General features: G+C 44.7%; 2 protein-coding genes across 10 annotated transcripts in view; one reads left to right on the top strand and one right to left on the bottom strand.

Annotated features, from left to right (window-relative positions):
* Nucleotides 1-1733, bottom strand: part of TM2D1 (TM2 domain containing 1) — a 44709-nt gene extending 42976 nt beyond the window's left edge. The window contains exons 1-2 of one of the 2 annotated variants that reach the window (XM_063698180.1): nt 1544-1733; nt 297-370 (exon numbers count right to left, since the gene is read on the bottom strand). In XM_063698180.1, coding sequence (XP_063554250.1) covers nt 297-370; nt 1544-1707 — 238 coding nt within the window. In that variant the 5' untranslated portion in view covers nt 1708-1733. Of the gene's footprint in view, nt 1-296; nt 371-871; nt 1465-1543 lie in introns of those variants that run through there. The other variant, XM_055361930.2, reaches the window with a different exon arrangement.
* A 17297-nt stretch (nt 1734-19030) lies between these two features.
* The window catches only part of PATJ (PATJ crumbs cell polarity complex component), a 415136-nt gene continuing 407614 nt past the window's right edge, over nt 19031-26552 (top strand). For 5 of the 8 annotated variants that reach the window (XM_063698171.1, XM_055362138.2, XM_031012337.3 and 2 more), the window contains exon 1: nt 19036-19200. The gene's annotated coding sequence lies outside the window, so the exon portion shown is untranslated. Of the gene's footprint in view, nt 19201-19329; nt 19391-26552 lie in introns of those variants that run through there. The other 3 variants (XM_055362067.2, XM_055362185.2, XM_063698166.1) reach the window with 3 other exon arrangements.

The raw sequence follows: 26552 nt of genomic DNA, 5'->3' as shown, positions 1-26552 counted from the left end.
AAAATAAAGTATATAAAATATAAGTACACTTGCCTAACTGAATCTGGGAACATCCACGTCTAGCCCTATTATTGTTTATATGGTGAAATTTCACCATTTCAGAACAAGTAAGATTCTTTTTTAAATTAAATACTGACAACCCCTAGGTAGTTCTCCAATTTTAAGTTAATCTGGAAACTGAATAATGTTATAATTTAGAAAAAACGCATTTATTAATTGCCTTTAGTGATCATACATTGACCTATGAAATAATGTTTTTAAAATTATTTTTAAAGACATGTTTCTTGAAGTCTTACCATGAGCTGTGTAGTTTGTACAGTTAACTGGTTCTTGCGTAGCGTCATTTATTTTTGGATCTTTACAAATATATGTAAAAAAAAAAGTTAAGGAAATACGGACTACATCCCAACACAACACATTATCATGCCTTTACTATTCATATTATATACTCATGTTGATATTCACATGTAAATAGAGGCTGCTAGTTTGTCCAAGTCAATAAGCATATGTACAAATATACTTTTAGTATTGCTAAGTAATACTTGAGGCAGGAGGATCACTGGAGCCCAGGAGTTTGGGAAGAACAGCCTGGGCAACATAACGAGAAGTCTGTCTCTACAAATAATATAATAATACATAAACATTACAATAAACCTTTAAATTTGCCCCATAATTATCCACGTTTTTACTCATGAGAAAACAGAGTTCAAATAGGTCACCCAAGGTTACAAAGTGCAACAGAAATTTATCCACTGAGGCCCCACGCGGTGGCTCATGGTGAGGGGGATGCGGATCGCTTGAGACCAGGAGTTCAAGACCAGCCTGGCCAACATGGCGTAAACCCTGTCTCTACTAAAAATACAAAAATTACCCGGGTGTGGTGGCGCATGCCTGTAGTCCCAGCTACTCAGGAGGCTGAGGCAGGAGAATTGACTGAACCCGGGAGGCGGAGGCTGCAGTGAGCTGAGATCGTGCCACTGTACTCCAGCCAGGGCGACAGAGTGAGACCCTGTCTCAAAAAAAGAAAACAGAAAGAAATTTGTCTGGCAGTCTAACATCTCATGAAGTTTGAGGATGACATGAGGTAATATGCATAATATACATAAAGTTAACGATAAATGGGCAACACATTGGCCAGATCGTTATTACTTGTCTTCCCCCTAGGAAGAGTTGGCAAACATTTCCAGGGTAAGAGACTATCCATCTTTGTACTACTAGTGTCTAGAACGGGGCCTGGCATACTTCAGGATCTACATGTTTTATTGAACAAGTAAGCACACTGATAAAAAAGAAAAAAAAAAAAGTGGATCAGAAGAGGAAGCGCCAATGACTAGTAAAATCATAAGGAAATCACAAAGGGTGGCCTCTGGCCCTCCCATCTCCACAACTCTGTTCACCTTCAGGGATCCTTCAGTCATTAGAAGCCACAGATCAGATTATCGTTTTCACTCAGTACAGCCCTAGCCAGTCCTGACGGCAGCGACCCACCTGCTACCCCAACTCTACCTCGCCTCCATGGGGGGGTGTTCTCCACAGAGGATATTGTCCCACTTTGAGGTCCTCGCACTTAAGCGACTCCTCGCCCCCGGCGGAGGTGGCAACAGCCCCCCAGGGTCCTGTAGTGACTGAGACGAACCACAGGACACCAACGAGTCTGGCCGTCACGGCCTCCGGAGCAGACGGACCAGACGGCCAGGCGGCCGCCATCTTGGAGACCGACACTTTCTCGTCACTTCCGCTTCCGCCTCCGCCCAGGAGCGGGAGGGAGAAGGGCAACAGGGCGAGGTTCTTAAAGGGACCTCTCAAAGGATAGAGGCCAGTTCCGTCTCTTCGCGTGTTCTTCTGCCCGTGAGCCCGTGAAATCACATTGGGAGACCCTTTTAAAATATGCATGTACCCAGTCCCTCGAGGCGAATTTTCCCCCACGAACCCTTGGAAGGAGCTAAGGTTGATCTTTGAGTGCTGGAGGAAGGAAACGAGTGGTTTAGGCAATCAGGTGCTTCACCCGCTTTTCATTCCCGCGCCCTTAGCTGAGGCTTCTCGGTCCTCTGAAAGTGCCAGCGGCGCCAGAGGTTGGAATCAATGCTTTCCTGACATCATCGCAGTTAGCCCTGATAGGTTTTGGGTTTACAGATAAGGAACAAGGCTCAAAGACGCTGAAACACACTGACCTTAATCGCTAAGTGACTCAGTCGGAATGAAATTGATGTTTGCCAGATTTCAGATCTATGCTCTTACTAATTGACAAAATGTCCTCCTGTAACTTTAGAGAAGGATTTTGGAAGGCTGCCACGAACAGAACTTAAAAACTGTGAGAGACATTACGCCTTTAAAAAAAAAAAAAGTGACAATTTAGGTGGGGGATAATTTGCGGGGTGGAAACTGTAACAAGAGGAAACCAAATAGTTTATGATTAAGTGAAAAGTTGAAGATTTTTTTTCCTCCATCTGTTGTTTTTAAATTTCTATATGTTCTAAAAGTTCTGTGGTGGGGAACTTTAACAGTGAGAAAAAAATGTTTTCTTAAAGTTAAGTTTAATCTTTTTTTTGTCTAACAATATAAAAATTTGAACTTGAGTGGTGCTTCTTCATCCATACTTTAGCACTAACTTTGGTGGTTCTCAAACTTTGAGTAGCATCTGAATCACCTGTAGTAGTTATTAAAATAGAATGATAGACCCCGCACTCAGAGTTTCTGATACAAAAGATGTAGGGAGGGACTGGATAATTTCCATTTCTAGGAGATCCCAAGGGATGTGGGTGTTGCTAGTCCAGGGACCCCCACTTTGAGAACACTGGTATAATGTTTTATGAGAAGTAAATTTTTTTTTTTAAGATGGAATCTCGCTCTGTCACCCAGGCTGGAGTACAGTGGCAGAATCTCAGCTCACTGCAACCTCTGCCTTCTGGTTCAAGTGATTCGCCTGCCTCAACCTCCTGAGTAGCTGGGACTACAAGCGTGCGCCACCACGTTCAGCTAATTTTTGTATTTTTAGTAAAGACAGGGTTTCACCATGTTGGCCAGGCTGGTCTCGAACTCCTGGCCTAAGTGATCTGCCCGCCTCTGCCTCCTAAAGTGCTGGGATTTCAGGTGTGAGGCCACTGTACCTGGCCTCATTTTGGAATATATATTCTGGAAGACATACAACTATTTGAAGTAATATTTAAACATAAACTACGTTTTTAAATTTTCTTTTTTTGAGGTGGAGTTTCACTGTTGTTGCCCAGGCTGGAGTGCAATGGCATGATCTCGGCTCACTGCAACCTCCGCCTCCCAGGTTCAAGCTATTCTCCTGTCTCAGCATCCCGAAAGGCTGGGATTACGGCGCCCACTACCAGCCCAGCTAATTTTTGTATTTTTTAGTAGAGACGAGGTTTCACCATGTTGAGCAGGCTGGTCTCGAACTCATGACTTCAGGTGATCCATCCGCCTCTGCCTCCCAAAGTGCTGGGATTACAGGCGCAAGCCACGGCGCCTGGCCCTAAAATTTTCATAATAAAACAACTTTGTAGCATTACTATGCTTTATTCATTCATTCATTTAGAGACAGAAATGGAGTTGAGACGGAGTTTTGCTCTTGTTGCCCAGGCTGGAGTGCAATGGCACGATTCTCGCTTACTGCAAACTCCACCTCCCAGGTTCAAGCTATTCTCCTACCTCAGCCTCCTGAGTAGCTGGAATTACAGCCATGAGTCACCACGCCTGTCTAATTTTGTATTTTTAGTAGAGACGGGGTTTCTCCATGTTGATCAGGCTAGTCTCCAACTTCCGACCTCAGGTGATCCACCCGTCTGAGCCTCCCAAAGGTCTGGGATTACAGGCATGAGCCACCACGCCCCGCTGCTATTTTTTGAAATGGAGTCTTGCTCTGTCATCCAGGCTGGAGTGCAGTGGCACGATCTTGGCTCACTGCAACCTCTGCCTCCCGGGTTCAAGCGATTCTCCTGCCTCAGCCTCCTGAGTAGCTGGGATTACAGGCGCACGCCACCACACGCAGCTAATTTTTGTATTTTTAGTAGAGACAGGATTTCACCATGTTGGTCAGGCTGGTCTCGAACTCCTGACCTTGTGATCCGCCCGCCTTGTCTTCCCAAAGTGCTGGGATACAGGCGTAAGCCACCGCGCCCCGCCACTATTTTTAATTTAAGACATTTATACATAATATTTATGCTTTAAATCAGGTTCAAATGATTTAAGTGAAAAATTTAGTAGTTTAGTTATAAACTTCCTATTCTAAATGGACTTCTTCCTTCTCTCTCTTTTTTCTTCCTTTGTTTTTCGTTTCTTTCCTTTTTTTCGGTCCTCCCTCTCCCTCCAAAAAGGAAAAAAAAAATTGTTTTTAATTGAGCATTTACTATGTACTCAGCATGAAGCTAGACCCTAGACTCAAAAATTGAGACAAAAACCCTGTAGGTAAGCACTTCCTGTTTGGTAAGGGAAAATACAAACAGTTAAATACTATTTGATAATTGTTTGATAATTGTTACATTAGAAGCACATACTAGCTACTGTAGTAGGACAATGGGTTTGCTTAAGATATTCCTCCTGTGCCTGGCGTAGTGGCTCAAGCCTGTAATCCTAGCACTTTGGAAGGCCAAAGAAGGCAGATGGCTTGAACAAAAAAAGAAAAAGAAAAAGAAACATTTCAAATAAGATTCTCCCAAAATAGTAGCTGAAACGCTGTATTTTTGTAGGATACATGACTGCTTAAAAAGGTATAGCCTAGGGCTGGGTGCAGTGGCTCACACCTGTATTCCCAGCACTTTGGGAAACCAAGGTGGGCGGATCGTGAGGTCAGGAGATCAAGACCATCCTGGCTAACACGGTGAAACCCTGACTCTGCTAAAAATACAAAAAATTAGCCCGGCGTGGTAGGACGCGCCTATGGTCCCAGCTACTCCAGAGGCTGACGTAGGAGAATCACTTGAACCCGGGAGGCGGAGGTTGCAGTGTATAGCCTAGAAAACGAACCTTTAAACTTTTACTTAGGCCAGGCGTGGTCACTCAGCCTGTAATCCCAGCACTTTGGGAGGCCGAGGCAGGCAGATAACCTGAGGTCAGGAGATCAAGACCATCCTGGCTAACATGGTGAAACTCTGTCTCTACTAAAACAAAAATTAGCCCTGCGTGGAGAGGGCGCCTGTAGTCCCAGCTACTGTGGAGGCTGAGGCAGGAGAATCGCTTGAACCCGGGAGGCAGAGGTTGCTGTGAACCCAGGTCTGCCATTGCACTCCAGCCTGGGTAACGAGCTAAATTCCGTCTCAAAAAAACAGACAAAAAAAAAAAAACCTTGAATTTAAAAAACAAAAACCAGCCAGGCGCAGTGGCTCATGTCTGTAATCCTAGCACTTTGGGAGGCCGAGGCGAGTGGATCACAAGGTCAGGAGCTCGAGACCAGCCTGGCCAATATGGTGAAACCCCCGTCTGTAGTAAAAAAAAAAAAAAAAAAAAGTGCAAAAATTAGCTGGGCATGGTGGTGGGCGCCTGTAGTCCCAGCTACTCGGGACGCTGAGGCAGGAGAATCGCTTGAACCCAGGAGGCAGAGGTTGCAGTGAGCTGAGATCATGCCACTGCACTCCAGCCTGGGCGACAGAGCGAGACTCTGTCTCAAAAACAAACAAGCAAACAACAACAAAGACAAAAAAAAAAAACACAAAAACCAAACAGAAAAGCTAATCAAATGTACAATATACAGCTCAACACCATCCCTCAGCCCTATTCTGAGATTAAATTTATGACATGGTTACGAGGCAAGGATTAGGTAAAATCTGGCCAGGCACGGTGTCTCACGCCTGTAATCCCAGCACTTTGGGAGGCTGAGGCAGGCGGATCACCTGAGGCCAGGAGATAGAGACCAGCCTGAGCAACATGGAGAAACCCCGTCTGTACTAAAAATTCAAAAATTAGCCAGGCGTGGTGGCGCGTGCCTGTAGCCCCAGCTACTCGGGAGGCTGAGGCAGGAGAATTGTCGAACCCGGTAGGTGGAGGTTGCGGTGAGCCAAGATCACACCATTGCACTCCAGCATGGGCAACAAGAGCAAAACTCTTCTCAAAAAAAAAAAAAAAAAAAAAATCTGTCAAAGGCAAAATTACAACAAATTCAGTTATATATCTAATTAACTTTTAGTCACAATTCAAGAAGTGGGGCAGCCTTCATTCTATACACTAGAAAGAAAACTCCCACTGGGCAATAATAAAACAGTGGGTTTTGTAAGGTGGGAACAAAGAAACAGCAACAGAAAAATTCGTGATTGGAGGCTGGGCATGGTGGCTCCCCAACACTTTGGGAGCCCAATGTGGAAGGATCACTTGAGTCCAGGAGTTTGAGTTCTAAGACCAGCCTGGACAGCATGGACTCCATCTCTACAAAAAGCAAAAAATTGCCTGGGCATGCCTCTAGTCCTAGCTACTCAATAGGCTGAGCCTGGAGAATCAGGTGAGCCCAGGAGTTCAAGGCTGCAGTGAGCCATGATTGTGCCACTGCACTCCAGGCTGGGCAATAGCACAAGTCCCTGTCTCCAAAAAAAAAAGTGGGGAGGAGGAGGGAGAGGAGGAGGAGAAAAAAGAAAAAGGGGTTTGTAGGGTTTTTTGTAAGGGTTAAAGCAGAGTGGACTTCCTTGTTATGGAGACTCAAGTAGACTGGAATCTCCTGCTTTCAGGAAAAATTGGTCTGTTTGGGGATCTATCTGCTTCCTTAAACCTTCAGTTGAGCATGTGGCATTTAGCATGAGTGAATCCATTTTGATTTGGTCTGGTATTTGGGGGCCTAGTGCAGGAGCTCAGTTTGAAACAATGGCCTCCCATAATTTTTGTTTAAGAAATCCAAGACTAAGGATCAGAATGTCTGTTACACATATTACCTGGTAATAAAAAACAGTAACTTTGCATTTTGACTACCATTTTGATGCTTTTAGAATGTTCTGGTTTGGAATCTACAAAGAACTTAAACAAATTTACAAGAAAAAAAACAACTCCATCAAAAAGTGGGCCAAGAGTATGAACAGACATTTCTTAAAAGAAGACATTTATGTGGCCAACAAACATGAAAAAAAGCTCATCATCACCGGTCATTAGAGAAATGCAAATCAAAACCACAGTGAAATACCATCTCACGCCGGTTAGAATGGCGATCATTAAAAAGTCCGGAAACAAAAGATGCTGGAGAGGATGTGGAGAAATAGGAGTGCTTTTACACTGTTGGTGGGAGTGTAAATTAGTTCAACCATTGTGGAAGACAGTGTGGCGATTCCTCAAAGATCTAGAACCAGAAATACTATTTGACCCAGCAATCCCATTACTGGGTATATATCCAAAGCATTATAAATCATTCTACTGTAAAGACACATGCACACGTATGTTTATTGTGGCACTTTTCACAATAGCAAAGACTTGGAACCAACCCAAATGCCCATCAATGATAGACTGGATGAAGAAAATGTGACACATATACACCATGGAATACTATGCAGCCTTAAAAAAGGATGAGTTCATGTCGTTTGCAGGGACATGGGTGAAGCTGGAAACCATCATTCTCAGCAAACTAACACAGGAACAGAAAACCAAACACTGCATGTTCTCACTCATAAGTGGGAGTTGAACAATGAGAACACATGGACATAGGGAGGGGAACATCACACACTGGGGCTGTTTTGTTGGGGGCTAGGGGAGGGAGCGCATTAGGAGAAATACTTAATGTAGATGATGGGTTGATGGGTACAGCAAACCACCATGGCACGTGTATACCTATGTAACAAACCTGCACGTTCTGCACATATATCCCAGAACTTAAAGTACAATAATTTTTAAAAATGTGATTGACGCTTGAACCCGGGAGGCGGAGGTTGCAGTGAGCAGAGATTGTGCCACTGCACTCTGGCCTAGGTGACAGAGCGAGCCTCCATCTCAAAAACAAACAAATGAACAAACAAAAATGTGATTGATAACATAGTGAGTGCTCTTTAAATATTTGTTGACTACATAAAATTTGCTATATGATATTTACAAAAGGCATATCCAGTAAAAAATGACACAGAAAGTATAAAAATGAAGAGATGAATTCATTTACCAGTTAGTAAATGATAATAAAAATAAAAGCATGCAATGAAATTGTAAGATGAAAAAAAAAGAATGTTCTGGTTTGTAGAGCCTAGAATTCTGGAGAAAAAAATTAAATTATTTAAAATTTTTAAAAATTAAAATATTCTGGTTTGATTTTTTTTTTTTAATTTGAGGCAAGGTCTCACTCTATCACCCAGGCTGGAGTGTGGTGGTACCATCATAGCTCACTGCAGCCTTGATATCCCAGGCTCAAGCCACCCTCCGCCTAAGCCTCCTGAGTAGCTGGGACTAGAGGCCTGTGTCACCACGCTTGGCTAATTTTTCACTTTTTGTAGAGATGAGGTCTCTCTATGTTGTCCAGGTTGGTCTCAACCTCCTGGGCTCAAGCAATCCTCCTGCCTCAGCGTCTCAAAGTACTAGGATTACAGGCATGAGCCACCATGCCCAGCACTGATTTTAAAAATACAATCTAATAAAGAAAGTTGGGGTTAAAGGATACAACTTTCTAGTTTGAGTTTATTGATATTATGACAAAATTAGATGTTTTTCTGCTGACTGCAAGAATATTGCTGATCTTTGTATTTGTCATTTTCCACATAGATTTTGATTTAACTCTTTGAAAATGCTTACTCTGCTGGTTTGTTGTTGTTGTTGTTGTTTTGACAGAGTTTCACTCTTGTCACCCAGGCTGGAGTGCAATGGTGTGATCTCGGCTCACTGCAACCTCCGCCTCCCGGGTTCAAGTGATTCTCCTGCCTCAGCCTCTTGAGTAGCTGGGATTACAGGCACCCACCACCACTCCCAGCTAATTTTTGTGTTTTGGGTTCTCCATGTTGGCCAGGCTGCTCTCCAACTCCTGACCTCAGGCGATCCACTCGCCTTGGCCTCCCAAAGTGCTGGCACTGTGCCCAGCCCTCTTTACTGATTAATCCCATTATATATGATTATATTTATACTCTTCTACAGTATGTAAAACTAAAAAGAACAAGAATGTTTCCCCATGAAAGTAAAGAAACGACACAAAATTTTTGACTCTTGAACGGATATGTTTAAAAAAAACAAAAAAACACAAAAAAACTGTCGCTTCTTACTGCCCCTTAATCTATTTTCTCATGGCTCAGTAAAATATATTACTTTATTTCTTTGCAAACACAGTCTCTGATCACATGATCAATGCATCTTCTAAATTTAGTAAGAACTTAAATCTCAATCTTTACAATGCCTAATTTCTTTGTCACATAAAAATTCTATAGAATTGTATAGAAAGCAAAGGACATAAACAGTACAAACCAAGGTGGAAATTGTTGTGCAGAAACATAAGGAAAAAGGATTACAAGTGAAGCCTGAAACGTAGCTTCCTGTGGGATTCAAGGCCTCTTACCTTGGATCTTTATACATTGGATCTTTTCATTCCTAAGGTTTTCACATGCAACTGATTACATTAACAGATAGTTCTGCACTGTAGCAAAACTTTCTGAGGGAACAAACCTAACTTCTGTTTTCACAGTTAGGACAGAAACGTTAAGTAAAAGACTCTTCCTCTCAAATTTTTTTTTTTTTTTTTTTTTTGAGACAGAGTCTTACTCTGTCACCCAGGCTGGAGTGCAGTGGTGCGATATGGGCTCGCTGCAACCTCCACCTGCCAGGTTCAAGCAATTCTCCCTGCCTCAGCCTCCCGAGTAGCTAGGATTACAGGCACCTGCCACCGCACCCAGCTAATTTTTTTTGTTTTTTTTTGTTTGTTTGTTTTTTTGAGAGAGTCTCACTCTGTCGCCCAGGCTGGAGTGCAGTGTCATGGTCTCGGCTCACTGCAACCTCCGCCCTCCGAGTTTAAGTGATTCTCCTGCCTCAGCCTCCTGAGTAGCTGGGATTACAGGTGCCTGCCACCGCGCCTGGCTAATTTTTTTTTTTTTTTTTTTTTTTTTACCATCTTGGCCAGGCTGGTCTTGAACTCCTGACCTCGTGATCCACCCGCCTTGGCCTCCCAAAGTGCTGGGATTACAGGTGTGAGCCACCATGCCTAGCCAAACCTTTCTTTTTTATTTGACTGTGATGTGCTTGATGTGCTGTGGCTGTGATCTTTTTCTCTGGTGATAAATTTGTAAGTTTAGGGCTCTGCTAGATCTTTATTAAACCCTTGGCACAACATTTGAAATTTGACTCCCCAGTATTTGTGATTGTGTCCTCCCTCCGGTGCACTAATCTAACTTAACTGCCTACCATCAAAAATTAAATTAACTTTGATTCATCACTTAATAAGGCCTTTATATGCCAAGTACATTTTATCTTGAATGTCAAATGGAGGACCTAAAACTGACTTATCAAAGTCCTGCTTCTCAAAAAAAAAAAAAAAAAAAAAAAAAAAAAAAAGGACAAAACAAAATAAATTGGCTTTTCTCAGTTTCACAACCAATGTCCCTTTTATCAGTTTCAAAACTTGGAATCATATTTACCCTTCAGTTTTCCCCTTGTTCTCCTTTAATACCTTTAATCAGTAAACAACTGATATCTGTAAGTGTTCCTTCTTTTATTTAATCACACGTTTTTCACTCTATTTCAGGCATTCATCATTTCCTATATACCTTGCTATAGTGACCTCTTAGTTCCTCTATTTTATTCTAGGCCCTTTCTCCAACTTTGTCAATCCATTTTGCACACTTCTTCCAGATTAATATTTTATTTTTTAAAATAACCTGTACCTTTTTTAAAAAGGTTTAAAAAGGTTTTAAAATAACCTTTTTAATATTTTAAAATTTTTCTTGAGACAGTGTGTTGCTCTTTCACCCAGGCTGAAGTACAGTGATGTCAATGAAGCTCACTGTAGCCTTGATCTCCTGGGCTCAAGTAATCCTCCTGCCTCAGCCTTCTGAGTAGCTGAAACTCCTATACCATCTTCAAAATTGTATTCAAAATCCTATTCAAAAAACTTTGGTGGTTCTTTAATTTCTTAGAGATGAAAGATAAACTCTTATAACCTAAGGTTCTTTGTGGTGTTTTCAAGTCCTCCATCTGCTGTGGCTCACTTTATTTACTACTAGTTTTGGCTTTCTCCTTGTGGTCACCAGTATCTGTCATACTTGTTCCCATGTATGTGCTGCTTCATTTATTGAGTACTTTCTTTTCTTTCTTTCTTTCTTTCTTTCTTTTTTTTTTTGAGTCGGAGTTTCGCTCTTGTCACCCTGGCTGGAGTGCAATGGTGTGATCACCTCTGTCTCCCAGGTTGAAGCGATTCTCCTGCCCCAGCCTCCTAAATAGCTGGGATTACAGGTGCCCTCCACCACACCCAGCTAATTTTTGTATTTTTAGTAGGGACAGGGTTACACCATGTTGGCCAGGCTGGTCTCAAACTCCTGACCTCAGGCGATCCACCCGTCTTGGCCTCCCAAAGTTCTGGGATTACAGGCGTAAGCCACTGCACCCGGCCTTATTGAGTACTTTCTATGTGCCTGCTATGTGCAATACATGTATTCCTTCATTTAACCTTCAAAAGTACCATATTCAGTGAGCACTGCAGTTTCACTAATGAGAATTAGAAAGGTTAAGTAACTTGGCAAGGTTTTATTTTAGGAAATGAAGGAGTCGAGTCAAGCTCATATCTTCTGGTTTCAGAGAATAAAAAATATCAATATCAAGATGAGGTTATCAGCCGGGTGTGGTGGCACATGCCTGGAGAATCACTTGAGCCCAGGAAGCAGAGGTTGCAGTGAGCCAACATCACGCCATTGCACTCCAGCCTGGGCTATGGGAGTAAAACCCTGTCAAAAAAAAGTATATTACAAAGAAAGACTCTCTCTGTGGCCCTTTTATATGCCTGTAACAAGAACTTCTGCCAAGGGCTACATGAGGCATAAGGACAGTTAGCCAGAAATATAACACTTGCCCCATACACTGTTTCTCCTAAAGAAGTGGCTTAAGGCCGGGCACAGTGGCTCTTGTCTGTAATCCTAGCACTCTGGGAGGCCAAGGTGGGTGGATCACCTGAGGTCAGGAGTTTGAGACCAGCCTGGCCGACATGGCGAAACCCTGTCTCTACTAAAAATACAAAAATTAGCTGGGCTTGCTTTTGGGCGCCTGTAACCCAGCTACTCGGGAGGCTGAGGCAGGAGAATCGCTGGAACCTGGGGGGCAGAGGTTGCAGTGAGCCGAGATCACTCCACTGCACCCCAGCCTGGGTGATAGAGAGAGACTCTGTCTCAAACAAACAAACAAACAAACAAACAAAAGAAGTGATTTGAAATAAGCCTGTGTAACCAATGTTGCCTTTGTTTCAAAACAACTTACTTGTATTTCTGTACTTCTTTTGCCTTTAAAAGCTTCCCCTTACCTCAACCTCCCCAAATGTGCCCATTGTTGCCATGGCACACACATTTCCCATTGCAATGTTTCTGCTTATTCCCAAATAACTTTGTGAGACCAAGTAGCAAATGTAAGAAGTCATGGTTGCTTATTTCTGCTTGCCAGCATAATTTCACAAAGCAAAATTTCATAATTTCTGATTCTGTGATGACTACAGCTCTTTGGAAAAGTGCTTTGAAGACAAAACAGGATAGAGCACACGGCCCGCCACATCTCTTGCCTGAGTCACTATATTCCTTAAAAGATAAATGACCCACAGGGCATGGTGGCTCGTGCCTGTAATCCCACCAATTTGGGAGGCTGAGGCGGGTGGATCATTTGAGGTCAGGAGTTCAAGACCAGCCTGGCCAACATGGTGAAACCCCGTCTCTACTGAAAATACAAAAAAAATTAGCTGGGCATTTTGGCATGTGCCTGTAATCCCAGCTACTCAGGAGGCTGAGGCAGGAGAATTGCTTGAACCCGGGAGGCAGAGGTTACAGTGAGCCAAGATCGCGCCACTGTACTCCAGCCTGGGTGACAGAGCAAGACTCCATCTCAAAAAAAAAAAAGATAAATGACCCTTGTCTTTCTTACACATAAGACCACATCTGATGGGGTTAGCGATTATGCCTCTGTAATCTATAACTAGATGTACTTTTATCCTCAAACCTTGGTGTGATTCTGCTTTAATGTAACTTCTGAGCAACTTTGATGTGGTTTTGCATGTACTGAACCTCCTACACCTGTATATAAGCAGTGGGCTATAATACTGTGTCAGACCAGTCTGACGGCACCTTTCAGAAGAACTGTTCCTGGTCTTCTGTAGGCCTCTGTCTACAGTCCTCAATATAACTGTTTTTCTTTGTTGTTTTTGTTTTTGTTTTTTTGAGACAGAGTCTGTATCACCCAGGCTGGAGTACAGTGGCATGATCTCAGCTCACTGCAACCCTCCTCCCAGGTTCAAGCAATTCTCTTGCCTCAGCTTCCTGAGTAGCTGGGATTACAGGCACCTGCCAACACTTCTGACTAATTTTTGTATTTTTTTTTTTTTTTTAGTAGAGACAGGGTTTCACCATGTTGGCCAGGCTGGTTTTGAACACCTGACCTCAGTTGATCCACCTGCCTCAGCCTCCCAAAGTGCTAGGATTACAGGTGTGAGCCACCGCGCCTGGCCATAACTTTATAACTTTTTAGTTTTTAAAAGACAAGTAGAGATAGGGTCTCACTCTGTCCCCCAGGCTGTGGTGTGTAGTGGCAACCATAGCTTGCTGCAGCCTGCAACTCCTAGGCTCAAGGGATCCTTCTGAGTAGCTGGAACTATAAGCATAAACCACCAAACTGGGCTTTTCTTTTTTTTTCCATTTTTTGTAGAGACAGGGTCTCGATATGTTGCCCAGGATGATCTCAAACTCCTGGCCTCAAGCAGTCCTCTTGCCTTGACCTCCCAAAGGGCTCGGATTTCAGGCATGAGCCAGTGTGTCCCACTCCCCAAGACTTCTGAATAAAACGAACTTTAATTCTTTAAAAGCTTGATTTTTTTTTTTTAGTTGACAAATTCATTGTCTTTGGATTATCTCTCTCTGTTGTAGTTTTAGGTTGACAAGAGCTTATACTTTTAAAAATTCATCTTTCTTCATCATTCTGTGAACAAGACAATCTGGGGCTGGGCATGGTGGCTCATGCCTATAATCTCAGCACTTTGGGAGGCTGAGGTTGGAGGATCACTTGAGCCCAGCAGTTCAAGTCCAGCCTGGATAACACAGTGAGACCTCATCTCTATTTTTTTTTTTAAAGACATTCTTTGTTTTTTGTTGTTATTGTTGTTTGTTTTGTTTTGTTTTGTTTTTTTGAGACGCAGTCTCACTGTGTCACCCAGGCTAGAGTGCAGTGGTATGATCTCGGGTCACTGCAATCTCCGCCTACCGGGTTCAAGCGATTCTCCTGTCTCAGCCTCCTGAGTAGCTGAGATTACCGATGTGTGCCACCACGCCCTGCTAATTTTTGTATTTTTAGTAGAGACAGAGTTTTGCCATGTTGGTCAGGCTAGCCTCGAACTCCTGACCTCGTGATCTGCCCGCCTTGGCCTCCTAAAGTGTTGGGATTACAGGCATGAGCCACCGTGCCTGGCCAAAAAAAGACACTCTGGAGGATTCTCAGATATAAACATTTTCAGGTACAGCTAAACCTTGTTTAAAAATTTATTGGATAAATTTTTAAAATTTTAAATTCCAAGTGAGAGCCAAAAAAAAAAGTTTACATTAAATTAACCCAGACCGAGTATAGTGGCTCACGCCTGTAATCCCAGCACTTTGGGAGGCCGAGGCACTTTGGGAGCACTTTGGGAGCCCTTGAGCCCAGGAGTTTGAGACCACTCTGGACAACATAGAGAAGCCTTGTCTCTAAATATAAAAAATTTAAAAAATTAGCTGGGCATGGTGATGCATGTTTGTAGTCCCAGCTTCTCGGGAGGCTAACATGGGGGAATGGCTTGGGCCCAGGAGTTCAAGGCTGCAGTGAGTTATGATCTCACCGCTGCTCTCCAGCCTGGACAACAGAGTGGGACCCTGTCTCAATTATTTATTTATTTATTTATTTATTTTTCTTTTTTTTTTGAGATGGAGTCTTGCTCTGTTGCCCAGGCAGGAGTGCAGTGGCATGATCTCGGCTCACTGCAACCTCCGCCTCTCGGGTTCAAGCGATTCTCCTGCCTCAGCCTCCTGAGTAGCTGGGACTACAGGTGTGTGCCACCACGCCTGGGTTATTATTGTATTTTTAGTGGGGTTTCCCCACGTTGATCAGGCTGGTCTTGAACTCCTGACCTCCGGTGATATACCCGCCTCGGCCTCCCAAAGTGCTGGGATTACAGTCATGAGTCACTACACCTGGCCTGAAAAAATTAATTAGTTAATTAACAACACAAAGGAAGAAGGGTGGTTGGTGAGGTAAAATTAATTAACAGCACAGAAATGTAGAGAAAATCAGGTTAAAACTGATAGAGATGATGTTTCCTGGGGTGGCCAGGGAGGCAGCTTCTCAGAAGGGGTTAGACTTGAGTCTAGCCCTAGAAGGAGGGTAGGGCTTACAGAACATTCCAGGCAGGGGAAAGGGGGTAAGTAACCAACAGAAAAGCCATTGGTGTTCCATGGATATGGAGTAGATAAATTTGCTCAGAGTAAGATCCTCCAGAGGTGAAGTGGAGATTAGGTTGAAGAGTCAGCAAGAAGGGGCCGGGCGCAGTGGCTCATGCCTGTAATCCCAGCACTTTGGGGAGGCCAAGGCAGGCAGATTACCTGAGGTCAGGAGTCTGAGACCAGCCTGGCCAACATGGTGAAACCCCGTCTCTACTAAAAATACAAAAATTAGCCAGGTGTGGTGGCAGGCGCCTGTAATCCCAGCTACTCAGGAGGCTGAGGCAGGAGAATCGCTTGACCCCGGCAGGTGGAGGTTGCAGTGAGCTGAGATCGCACCATAGCACTCCAGCCTGGAGTGCAAGACTTTGTCTCAAAAAAAAAAAAAAAAGAAAAGAAAAGAGTCAGCAAGAAGGGGAGAGTTTGAAGGGCCTTGAATAGCAAGCAAAGGAGTTTGGACTTGGTTTCATGGTCAACTTAAAGTTACATAGCTTTTTGAAAAAAGGGGAATGTGTTCACAACATCATTTAATATTAAAGTAAGAAGAGGCAGGCTGGGTGTGGTGGCTCATGCCTGTTATTCCAGCACTTTGGGTGGCCGAGGTGGGTGGATCACCTGAGGTCAGGAGTTTGAGACTAGCCTGGCCAACATGGTGAAACCCATTTCTACTAAAAATACAAAAATTGGCCAGGTGTGGTGGCGGGCGCCTGTAATCTCAGCTACTCAGGAGGCTGAGGCAGGAGAATTGCTGGAACCTGGGAGGCGGAGGTTCCAGTTGCACTCCAGGGTAGGGCCAACAACAGCGAGACTCTGTCTAAATAAATAAATAAATAAATAAGCCAGTCATGATGGTGCATGCCTATAGTCCCAGCTACTCGGGAGGCTGCAGTGGGAGGATCGCTTGAGCCTAGGAATTTGAGGCTGCCATGATTGCACCACTGTGCACCAGCCTGGGTGACAGAGTGAGACCTTGTCTCAAAAAAAATTAATTAATTAAATAAATACAAAATAAAGTAAGAAGAGGCCAGGCATGGTGGCTCATGCCTGTAATCCCAGCACTTTGGGAGGCTGAGGCAGGAGGATGGCTTGAGGCCAGGAGTTTGAGAGTAGCTTAGGCAACATAGTGAGACCATCTCTCTACAATAAATAAATAAAGAAGAGGTCCAATAGCCAGGTGTAGTGGTGGTGCCTATAATCTCAGCTTTTCAAGAAGGATATTAAGGTGGAAGGATTGCTTGAGTCCAGGAGTTTGAGGCCAGCCTAGGTAACATAGTGAGATTCAATTTCAATTTAAAAAATAAATAAATAAAAATAAATTTAAAAAGAAGAGACCAATGTTTGCAAGGTGATTCTTTGAGATAATTGGTCTCCACCTTTCTTTTTTTTTCCTATTTAATTTTTATTATAGGTTCAGGGCTACATGCACAGGTTTGTAGGCCAGGTGCGGTGGCTCACGCCTGTAATCTCAGCACTTTTGGAGGCTGAGGCGGGTGGATCACGAGGTCAGGAGTTTGAGACCAGCCTGGCCAACGTGGTGAAACCCCATGTCTACTAAAAATACAAAAAATTAGCCGGGTGTGGTGGCTGGCACCTGTAATCCCAGCTACTCGGGAGGCTGAGGCAGGAGAATGGCTTGAACAGGGAGGCAGAGGTTGCAGTCAGCTGACTGTGCCACTGCACTCCAGCCTGGGCAACAGAGCGAGACTCTGTTTCAAAACAACAACAACAACAAAAACCAGGTTTGTTACATAGACAAATTGTAGGCCATGGGGTTTGATATACAGATCATTTCATCACCCAGGTAATAAGTATAGTACCTGATAGGTAGTTTTTCAATCCTCTCCCTTTTCCCACTCAATCTCCAACTTTATTTTGCCCCCGACTTGGAAAGCCTTTCCTTCTCCATTTTACCTAAATTAATCTCAGACTCTGGTTAAGACCTGCTTAAGTTCTAACCCATGCTTTCAAAAAACATAATAGATCTCTTCATTTTCTGAGGTCTGGCTTCCATTTGGTAATTTGCCTGTTATTTCCCTCAGTAGTTTGTTAGTTCCTAAAAAGCAGGAACCATGCTGATATTGTGTGCCTTCTTACCATGACTAACAAGTGTTACATTCTTTTAAAACAAGGAAGCAAACTACAAAGCACCAAGTGCATGATCTTAATTTTATTTATTTATTCATTTGAGATGGAGTCTTGCTCTGCCGCCCAGGCTGGTCTTGAACCCCTGGGCTCAAGTGATCCTCCGACTTCAGCCCCACAGAGTAGCTGGGACCACAAGCTCACGGCACCACTCCGGGCTAATTTTTGTTGTTGTTGTTGTTGTTGTTGTTGTTGTTTTTGAGGCGGGGTCTCTCTCTGTCACCCAGGCTGGAGTGCAGTGGCAGGATCCTGGCTCACTGCAACCTCTGCCTCATGGGTTCAAGTGATTCTCCTGTCTCAGCCTCCTGCGTAGAGGGGACTACGCATCCACCACACCCGGCTAATTTTTGTATTTGTAGTAGAGACGGGGTTTCATCATATTGGTCAGGCTGGTCTCGAACTCCTGACCTCGGGTGATCCACCCGCCTCGGCCTTCCAAAGTACTGGGATTACAAGCGTGAGCCACCGCGCCCCGCCTAAAAGTCTTTATGTTGTAGTTGTTTTGTATCTATTCCTCATCTTCCTGGGGGCAGGGATACCATTTTACACATCTTCCCAGAGTCAATCACAGTGTTTAACAATTACTGTATTCACTCTATGAATAAGATACCTGAAGATTGATTCTCTTTATCGTTAATGTGTGGACTGTATCAGGCAAAGTAAAACCCCTATCATCAAAAGCCTAAAGTTATTAAAGGGAGTGGAAGAAGGCTATCTGGACATATTTTTCTCGAAGGTGTGACATCACAAATAAAAGAAAATTAACGTATAGTGAAATCATCACTGTAGTTAGAGTCAAAATGCCTTGCCTGTGTTCCAAACTTTGGGCCAGTTAACCTACCGGGTGCACGGTTTCCTCATTAGTTTCTTCAGAGAGTAAATGAGACATTGCATAAGCTAGCACCTAGCATACGGCAGGCAAATACTGCTGGATTTCTTTCTTCCACTAAATGAGAAGAAAATAATGACTCCCACATTTACACGTTTTAGAATATTTTATTTTGCGTCAGCGGATAGAGAAAACAAAGGAGGGATGAGAGAACAGGAAAGGAAAGGGGCAAAAAGACAAAGTGTTAAGCGGATTGACCCAACGCTTTCATCGATATCCTCCTCAATTTCCTTGATCTTGGGTCTCGCTCTACACGCAGGCCTCCAACCACACCGGTCTGTCCGGATCTCCCTCCCCGTCAGTGCCGGCTGTCCCCACTACGCGCGGTCTCATCCGCCACCCCGCCCCCACAGCCCACTTTTCCCAGGCCCTTGGCCATCCCGCGCCCGGTAGGAATTCACCTGCACGTAAACAGCCAGGGCAACCGTCCTCCCTCCTTGGTGCCCGCCTCCCGCGGCCCCAGGCTCCCTCCCCCGCCCCCTGCGCCACCCCGGTGCCCCGCCCCGGGCGGGGAGAGTCGGGGCGAGGGGAGGGCCTGCCAGGTGAGGCGCGGTCACCCTGGGCCTCTCATTTCCGCCCAGGTGAGGCAGGGCAGACACCGAGCCCGCCCGACCCGGGCTCCCACCTGCTCCTCCAGCGCACCAGGTAAAGCGTGGGGTCCCGGCTGTGCAGTGCGCGCTCGCCCCTGGGGGTCCCCGCGCCTGGAGGCCGGCCGGGGGCAGCTCCCTCGCGGGCTTCCCGGGCCTGCCTGCCCTGCCCCTGCGCTCTCCCCGCCCGCCTGGAGTGGGTGGGAGCCGGAGGTGGAGGGCGCCGCCGGGCGCTCAGAGGGGCCGCGGTGAGGATGGGGCGCCCGCGGCGTGCGTCCGCGCTGGCCTGGGAGGCGGGGCGGGGGCGCCGTCCTCCTGCGTCGGGCCCGGGTGACCCCACGGTGGTCCCCGCCCCGCCGCGCAGGGCTCGCCGAGGCCGCGGGCAGGGAGGGGCGCCGCCCCGCCTCCCCAGGCCTTTCGGGCCTCGAATCTCGGCCCACTGGTATTCGGGGGTGGCACGGATCCTATTTTGCGCCCAGATCGGTGCCCATGTTTCGCTCCCAGAGCTGGGCGGAGTCTTTCCCTCCATCGGTGGCCGTGGAAGGAGGGAACGGGGTGAGGGGACAAAGAGGAGGGGGTGCTCAGAGCCGGGCTGAGGGGGCGACTTGGGCCCGGTCGCGTCGCGGCGCCTGGTCATCCCGTAGCGGAGGTTCCCAAGCCAGCGGTCAGGCCCTGGGCTCTGCCAGCCTTGCTGCGTAGATGGGGAGGTTCTGTCGGAAAGTGTTTCCAGCCTTAGGGGAAATTCCTGGATTCCTGCTTTTAAATCAAGCTCAGGAAAGCATTTTCAGATCACTCCGACTCTCCAAAGCGCCCCAGCCGTCCCGCACACAGGCCGAATTAAGTGAACACCCCTTCACTTGGCACTTTGTCATATTTCCAAGTGGCTCTTGTCACTTTGAATTCGAGTTTGTTGTTTACTGGCTTGCCTCCGCCATTTAGAGGGTGCCCCTTTCAGGGCCTTATTTTTCGACTGCATTTAGGGTCTGGCTATTGGTAGGTGCGCGACAAGTGTTTCTTAAAGGAAGGCAGAAGCCTTTGGAAACCCAGAAGGACAATGTCGGTTCCACTGAGGATGATACTACCACATTCTGGGCTAAATTCCTATTGGCTGCAAATTAATTTGCACACATCGATTTGAAAGGAGTGGAGGCAGGGGCAGCGGTTAAAAACTTAAATCTGTTGCAGCATTAGAAAATGTTAGGTGAGATTGAGCCTTTTAGCTAAAGTGAGCTTTGATGTTTTTAGGGCCCCTAATGGCCTTTAAGATGTTAACAACAACAACAACAACAAAACACTCCAAATGTGTTGAATTTATTTGGGAATGAGAAATGAGCGTTATAGCCCGAGGTGCACAGGCCTGGCAAGCCATATATGCATGGAAGAGGGGAGGGTAAAAGGAAACTTTTATTGGCGAAGTAAGTGCAGATAAGCTGCGTGAAAACAGAGTTTATTGGTTTTGCAGACTGAAAGCCAGAGTTGGCCATTGTTGAAGATGCCATTACTGGGCAGGTGTTATGGAGAGCATCTTATCAGGCCTGGCACCCTGCCTCATGCCTGTTATCTTAGCTACTTAGGAGGCTTAGGCAGGAGGATCGCTTGAGGCCAAGAGTTGGAGACCAGCCTGAGCAATATGGCTGTCTTTACAGAAAAAACTTTAAATAATCAGGTGTGTCGGGAGGTTGAGGCAGGGGTATTGCTTGAGCCCAGGAGATGGAGGCTGCGGTGAGTGGTGTTTGCACCACTACACTCCAGCCTGGGTGACAGAGCAAGAACCCTGTCTCAAAAAAAAAAAAAAAAAAAAAGGAAAAAAGATTATCTTACCTTATCTTATCTGAATTACTGCATTCCTAAAGAAAGAATTTCTTGGGTGGTTATTTTAGTTCCTTCTTGAGACCGATCTTTATCTCAGACATGCAAGCAGGAGCTTTCTCCCTCAGGCTCTCTAGTTTGTTTGGGTTTGACAAAAAGTGATTTTGACCTGGTATATGCAACTTTCACAAAGATAATAACAAAGTTAATAAATATGGAAATACTTATGGATAGAACTTATAAAATGAGTTCTGAAGAGATTTGCCCTTACTAGTCCAGATCCTATTAGGAGTAAGAGAAAAAACACAAACTTTTTCCTCTGCTCTCACACCACTACAATCAACACTGAAGACTTCTGTGACCAAATAAATGTGTGGGCCAATCAGTTCTGCATCAAGCAATAGCTGAGCATCTAACAGTTCGATTCTGAAACTATTTACCTGGGGATAGTGTCAGATCCCATAAGACTGCCCTCACTTCTGATGCCAATCACAAGTCCTAGATTGTTTTACCCCGGTTTCTGACTAACCACCTATAAATTGGGAATCCCATAACTCCCTCCTCTGGTTTGGTTAATTTGCTAGAGCAGCTCACGGAACTCAAGAAAACACTTATTTAGGTTTATTACTAGTTTATTATTAAGAATATTACAGAGGATACAAGAGGAAGAGATGCACAGGGTGAGGTATGAGAAGGGGCATGCCACCCTCCAGGAACCTCCATGTGTTCAGATATTGAGAAGCTCTCCCTACCCCATCTTCTTGGGCTTTTTATGGAGACTTCATTGGGTAGACATAATTGAAGCATGGGGTAGGGAAACCCAGCAATGCCTATCTGTTCAGATTTTTCTTGGCCTCTCTCTGTAGCATTCCTTCCTCCAGGGTATGGGCAGGACCCCTTCTTATGGGGGTCTTATGACCTACAATCAGACAAGGGAGGTCAGATAATTTTTTTAAATATTTATTTATTTATTTATTTTGAGACAGAGTCTTGCTCCGCTGCCCAGGCTGGAGTGCAGTGGGTGATCTCAGCTCACTGCAACCTCCGCTTCCCGGGTTCAAGTGATTGTCCTGCCTCAGACTCCTGAGTAGCTGGGATTACAGGCATGTGCCACCATATCTGGCTAATTTTTGTATTTTTAGTAGAGACAGGGTTTTACCATATTGGCCAGGCTGGTCTCGAACTCCTGACCTCAAGTGATCCACCTGTCTTGGCCTCCCAAAGTGCTGGGATTACAGGTGTGAGTCACTGCACCTAGCCAAAATTATTTTACTTTATTTTATTTTAATTAATTAATTTATTTATTTGGAGACGGAGTCTTGCTCTGTTGCCCAGGCTGGAGTGCAATGGCGCTGTCTTGGCTCACTACAACCTCCGCCTCCCAGGGTCAAGCGCTTCTCTTGCCTCAGCTTCCCAAGTAGCTGGGATTACAGGCGCCTGCCACCACACCTGTCTAATTTTTATAGTTTTAGTAGAGATGGGGTTTCACCATGCTGGCCAGGCTGGTCTCGAACTCCTGACCTCAGGCGATCCACCCGCCTTGGACTCCCAAAGTGCTGGGATTACAGGCGTGAACCACCGGGCCTGGCAATTATTTTTATTTTTAAAAATTTTTATTCATTTATTTTATTTATTTATTTTTGAGACAGAGCCTTACTCTGTTGCCCAGGCTGAAGTGCAGTGCCGCGATCTCCACCCCCTGCAAACTTCACCTCCCTGGGTTCGAGCGATTGTCCTGGCTCAGCCTCACAACCTCAGGTGTGCGCCACCACCACTGGGTTATATATATATATATATTTTGTATTTTTAGTAGAGACAGGGTTTTGCCATGTTGGCCAGGCTGGTCTCGGACTCCTGACCTCAAGAGATCTGCCCGACTTGGCCTCCCAAAGTGCCAGGATTACGGATGTGAGCCATCACGCCTGGCCTCTTTTAAAAATTTTTTAGTAGAGACTGGGTCTCGTTATATTGCTCAGGCTGGTCTCGAACTCCTGGTCCAAGCCGTCCTCCCGATTTGGCCTGTGAAAGTGTTGGGCTTACAGGCGTGAGCCACCCTTCTGGCCCAGAGAATTTCTTTACAGCCACCTTCAAGATGGAAAAGCAGGGGAAGATTAGAGTCCTGCCTTGGGGAGAAAAAGGAGTGGATGAAAGGAGGGGCAGGAGAGTGTCAGAGATATTTCTGGGGACTGCTTCTGAGACTTAAAGCACCCCAACAGTATAACAAAAGACTGTAACAAGAGTTATGGGAGTTATAAACCAGGAATCATGGATGAAAACCAATATGCAATATCACAAGGTCACATAAAATGGGTTTCCCATCAGAAAAATAGTTGTGTTTGAAGCTGAATAGAAAATTAAGCTCTATTCTGCATTTAATGAAACCGTAATAAGTTTAAGCCATACATTAATATTTCTGTAACTATAAAGCTAACATATTCATTGTAGAAAAATTGGAGAAAATTTTCAAAAAAGAAACTAAAAGTACACAGACTGTCTACTATTGAGAGATAACCACTTATAACATTAGGATGTATTTTCTTTCAGATTGCATTTTTAAAGTTAAAGAGAAAAATCTGTATATATGTTCTCATAGTGAATTCACATTTAGAACCTTGTGATTCTGAGACAATGACTCAGCCTTTTCTAGTTCTTACAATTGCATTTTTACTTAACAGCATTTAATAATTATCCTTACACTGAGGAGCCAGCAGGCTGAATTTACTTGCTTTGTTAAAGTTTAACAAGAATATATTAGGTTGGGGAAGCCAAAGTGGGATTTAATTTGTTCACTTAAGACTTTGCTCCCCTTGGTGAGCCAACTTGGTAAGTTTTTTGAGAAACGGGACCAATCTACCTTGGTATTTGCATGACCATTGCTATGTTTTCTTCCTTAGGGTTTTGTGTAGATTTGGATGCCTTTTTTAAAGCCCTTATTTTAGGTTCTGGTGCAAATGGGGAGAAATTTAGTGCCTGTCAATACCCTTCCTTTTAAGTCAGTGGGATAGATCGATGCTGAAGATGTAGAGCTCACTTATTTTTTGTGTTTGTACAACTGTCCAGCCAGTAAAGTTTGGAGACAAGGAATTGGGTCCACCTACCATATAACGCTTGACAAGTCATTTAATTCTGGTCCTCCAGAATCTGGTCCCATTTGCAAATGGTCTGCCTTACAGAGATTTGGCGAGGTTGAAAGAAAAGAATGTTCAAGAATGTGTCTTGTAATCTGTAAGCTATTATTCTCCTGCTTTTTGTTCCTCCCTTATGTTTAATTCCGGTAAAATTATGGAGTTGTGATCTTTTTATTGGGAAGAACTCAAGTTTGTGAGTGCTCTTACTCAGATAGTTACTTTAAGAAAAGGCATAGAGACCATATGAGCTGAACTGATGAAGTCTTTCCTAAAAACACGGTGGAGGAAGAAAAAACAAAAACAAAACAGGGATCTTTCTGAAAAGGCATAGATTAAAACTTTACTACAGTAAGCCACTCTCACACGTGGGCATGGGCCACTTTATATTGGGTTAGTTAGGATTGAAATGTGCTGTAAATGCACAATACACACAAGATTTTGAACAGATTTCATGTAAAAAGAAATCTAAAATATCTTATTAATTTTTATTTTTTGAGACACAGTTTCACTCTGTTGCGAAGGCTGGAGCCGCCTCCTGGGTTCAAGTGATTCTCGTGCCTCAGTCTCCCCAGTAGCTGGGATTACAGGCATGCGCCACCACGCCCTGCTAATTTTTGCATTTTTAGTAGAGATGGGGTTTCATCATGTTGCTCAGGCTGGTCTCTAACTTCTGACCTCGTGATCCACCCGCCTCGGCCTCCCAAAGTGCTGGAATTACAGGTGTGAGCCACTGATCTGAATATGTTTATTCTTAAGAGGGTTTAGTTTACCAAAGCACTTACACTGCTATGTGTATACTGCCTTAATGCCTTTTTTTTTTTTTTTTTTTTTTTCCAGACGAGTCTTGCTCTGTTGCCCATGCTGGAGTGCAGTGGCTTGATCTCTGCTCCCTCCAACCTCTGCCTCCCAGGTTCAAGCCATTCTCCTGCCTCAGCCTCCTGAGTAGCTAGGACTGCAGGCATGCACCACCACGTCTGGCTAATTTTTTGTGTTTTTAGTACAGACGAGGTTTCACCATGTTGGCCAGGCTGGTCTGGAACTCCTGACCTCAAGCGATCCGCCCGCCTCAGCCTCCCAAAGTGCTGTGATTACAGGCGTGAGCCACCGCGCCTGGCCATGTAAATGGATTAATACTCCAAATTATAGGTCCTCTCTATAACCTCCTCCCTTATACTCACTACAGTGGTGAAACATTTTATTTTTCAGACTTCTCAGAACTAACTTACTGATTACACACTAAAATCTCTGCTACAATAATTTAATTATTAGCTTTTGCAGTGCCATGATCATGGTTCACTAGCCCTGACCCCCTGGGCACAAGGGTTTCTCCCACCTCAGCCTGGACTACAGGCACGCACCACCACGCTCAGCTAGTTTTTGTTTTTGTAGAGATGGGGTTTTGCCATGTTTTAAATCATTTTGATTGAAAAGAGATGCTAATAGTAGTTATCATTTGTTGAATGTGTACCATGTGCTAGGCCAAATGCTCTAAATTATCCTCTTTAGTGTTTTCAATATACATATGAAGTAATTTTTTTTTTTATTTTTTTTCTCCTGAGATGGAGTCGCCCAGGCTGCAGTGCTGTGGCGCCATCTTGGCTCACTGCAACCTCCATCTCCTGGGTTCAGGCAATTCTCCTGCCTCAGCCTCCCAAGTAGCTGGGATTCAGGTGCCCGCCACCACGCCCAGCTATTTTTTTTTTTTTTTTTTTATTTAAACAGAGTTTCACTCTTGTTGCATTTTTAGTAGAGGCAGGGGTTTCACCATGTTGGCCAGGCTGGTCTCGAACTCCTGACCTCGTGATCCGCCCGCCTCAGCCTCTGAAAGTGCTGGGATTACAGGCGTGAGCCACCACGCCCAGCCATGAAGTAATTTTTATTAACTCTTTTTTACAAACAAGGGGACTGAGGTGTAGGGAGATTTAAACAATTGGCCTACAGAATGGGTCCTAGGGATAGACCCTGAGTCTCTATGATTTCAAAGCTCATAGGCTATAGAATTTCCCATATTTCAATAATTGGCTATTGAATCAACTGGCAAAAAGTTGATTATTGAAGTAGCCATTTAGTTCTAATCCTGTTTTTGTGTTAGTGACCAATAGGAAATGATCTAAATTCTCGTCAACAGGAGATTGGGCGAAGAAAGTATGTATTCCTACCGTCGAATGTTACTTAGTTGTTACAGTGGCTGAGCAGGAACTGCCTATATCATCATGAATAACACCCCCCACCCCAGCCTGGTGTTTTTTTTTTTTTGGAGACAGGGTCTCACTTTGTTGCCCAGGCTATGGAGTGCAGTGGTGTGATCATGGCTCACTGCAGCCTAGACATCCTGGGCTCAACTGATCCTCCCACCTCAGTCTCCTGAGTAGCTGGGAGTACAGGTGTGTGCCACCACAGCTGGCTAATTTTTAAATTTTTTTGTCAAGATGGGGTCTTGCCATGTTGCCCAGGCTGGTCTCAAACTGGGGCT

The sequence above is a fragment of the Gorilla gorilla genome, chromosome 1 (assembly GCF_029281585.2).
Source record: "Gorilla gorilla gorilla isolate KB3781 chromosome 1, NHGRI_mGorGor1-v2.1_pri, whole genome shotgun sequence".
In the NCBI taxonomy this organism is placed as follows: Eukaryota; Metazoa; Chordata; class Mammalia; order Primates; family Hominidae; genus Gorilla; species Gorilla gorilla.
The sequence above is the reverse complement of the archived record's forward strand: the minus strand, read 5'-3'. Positions and strand labels throughout refer to the sequence as shown.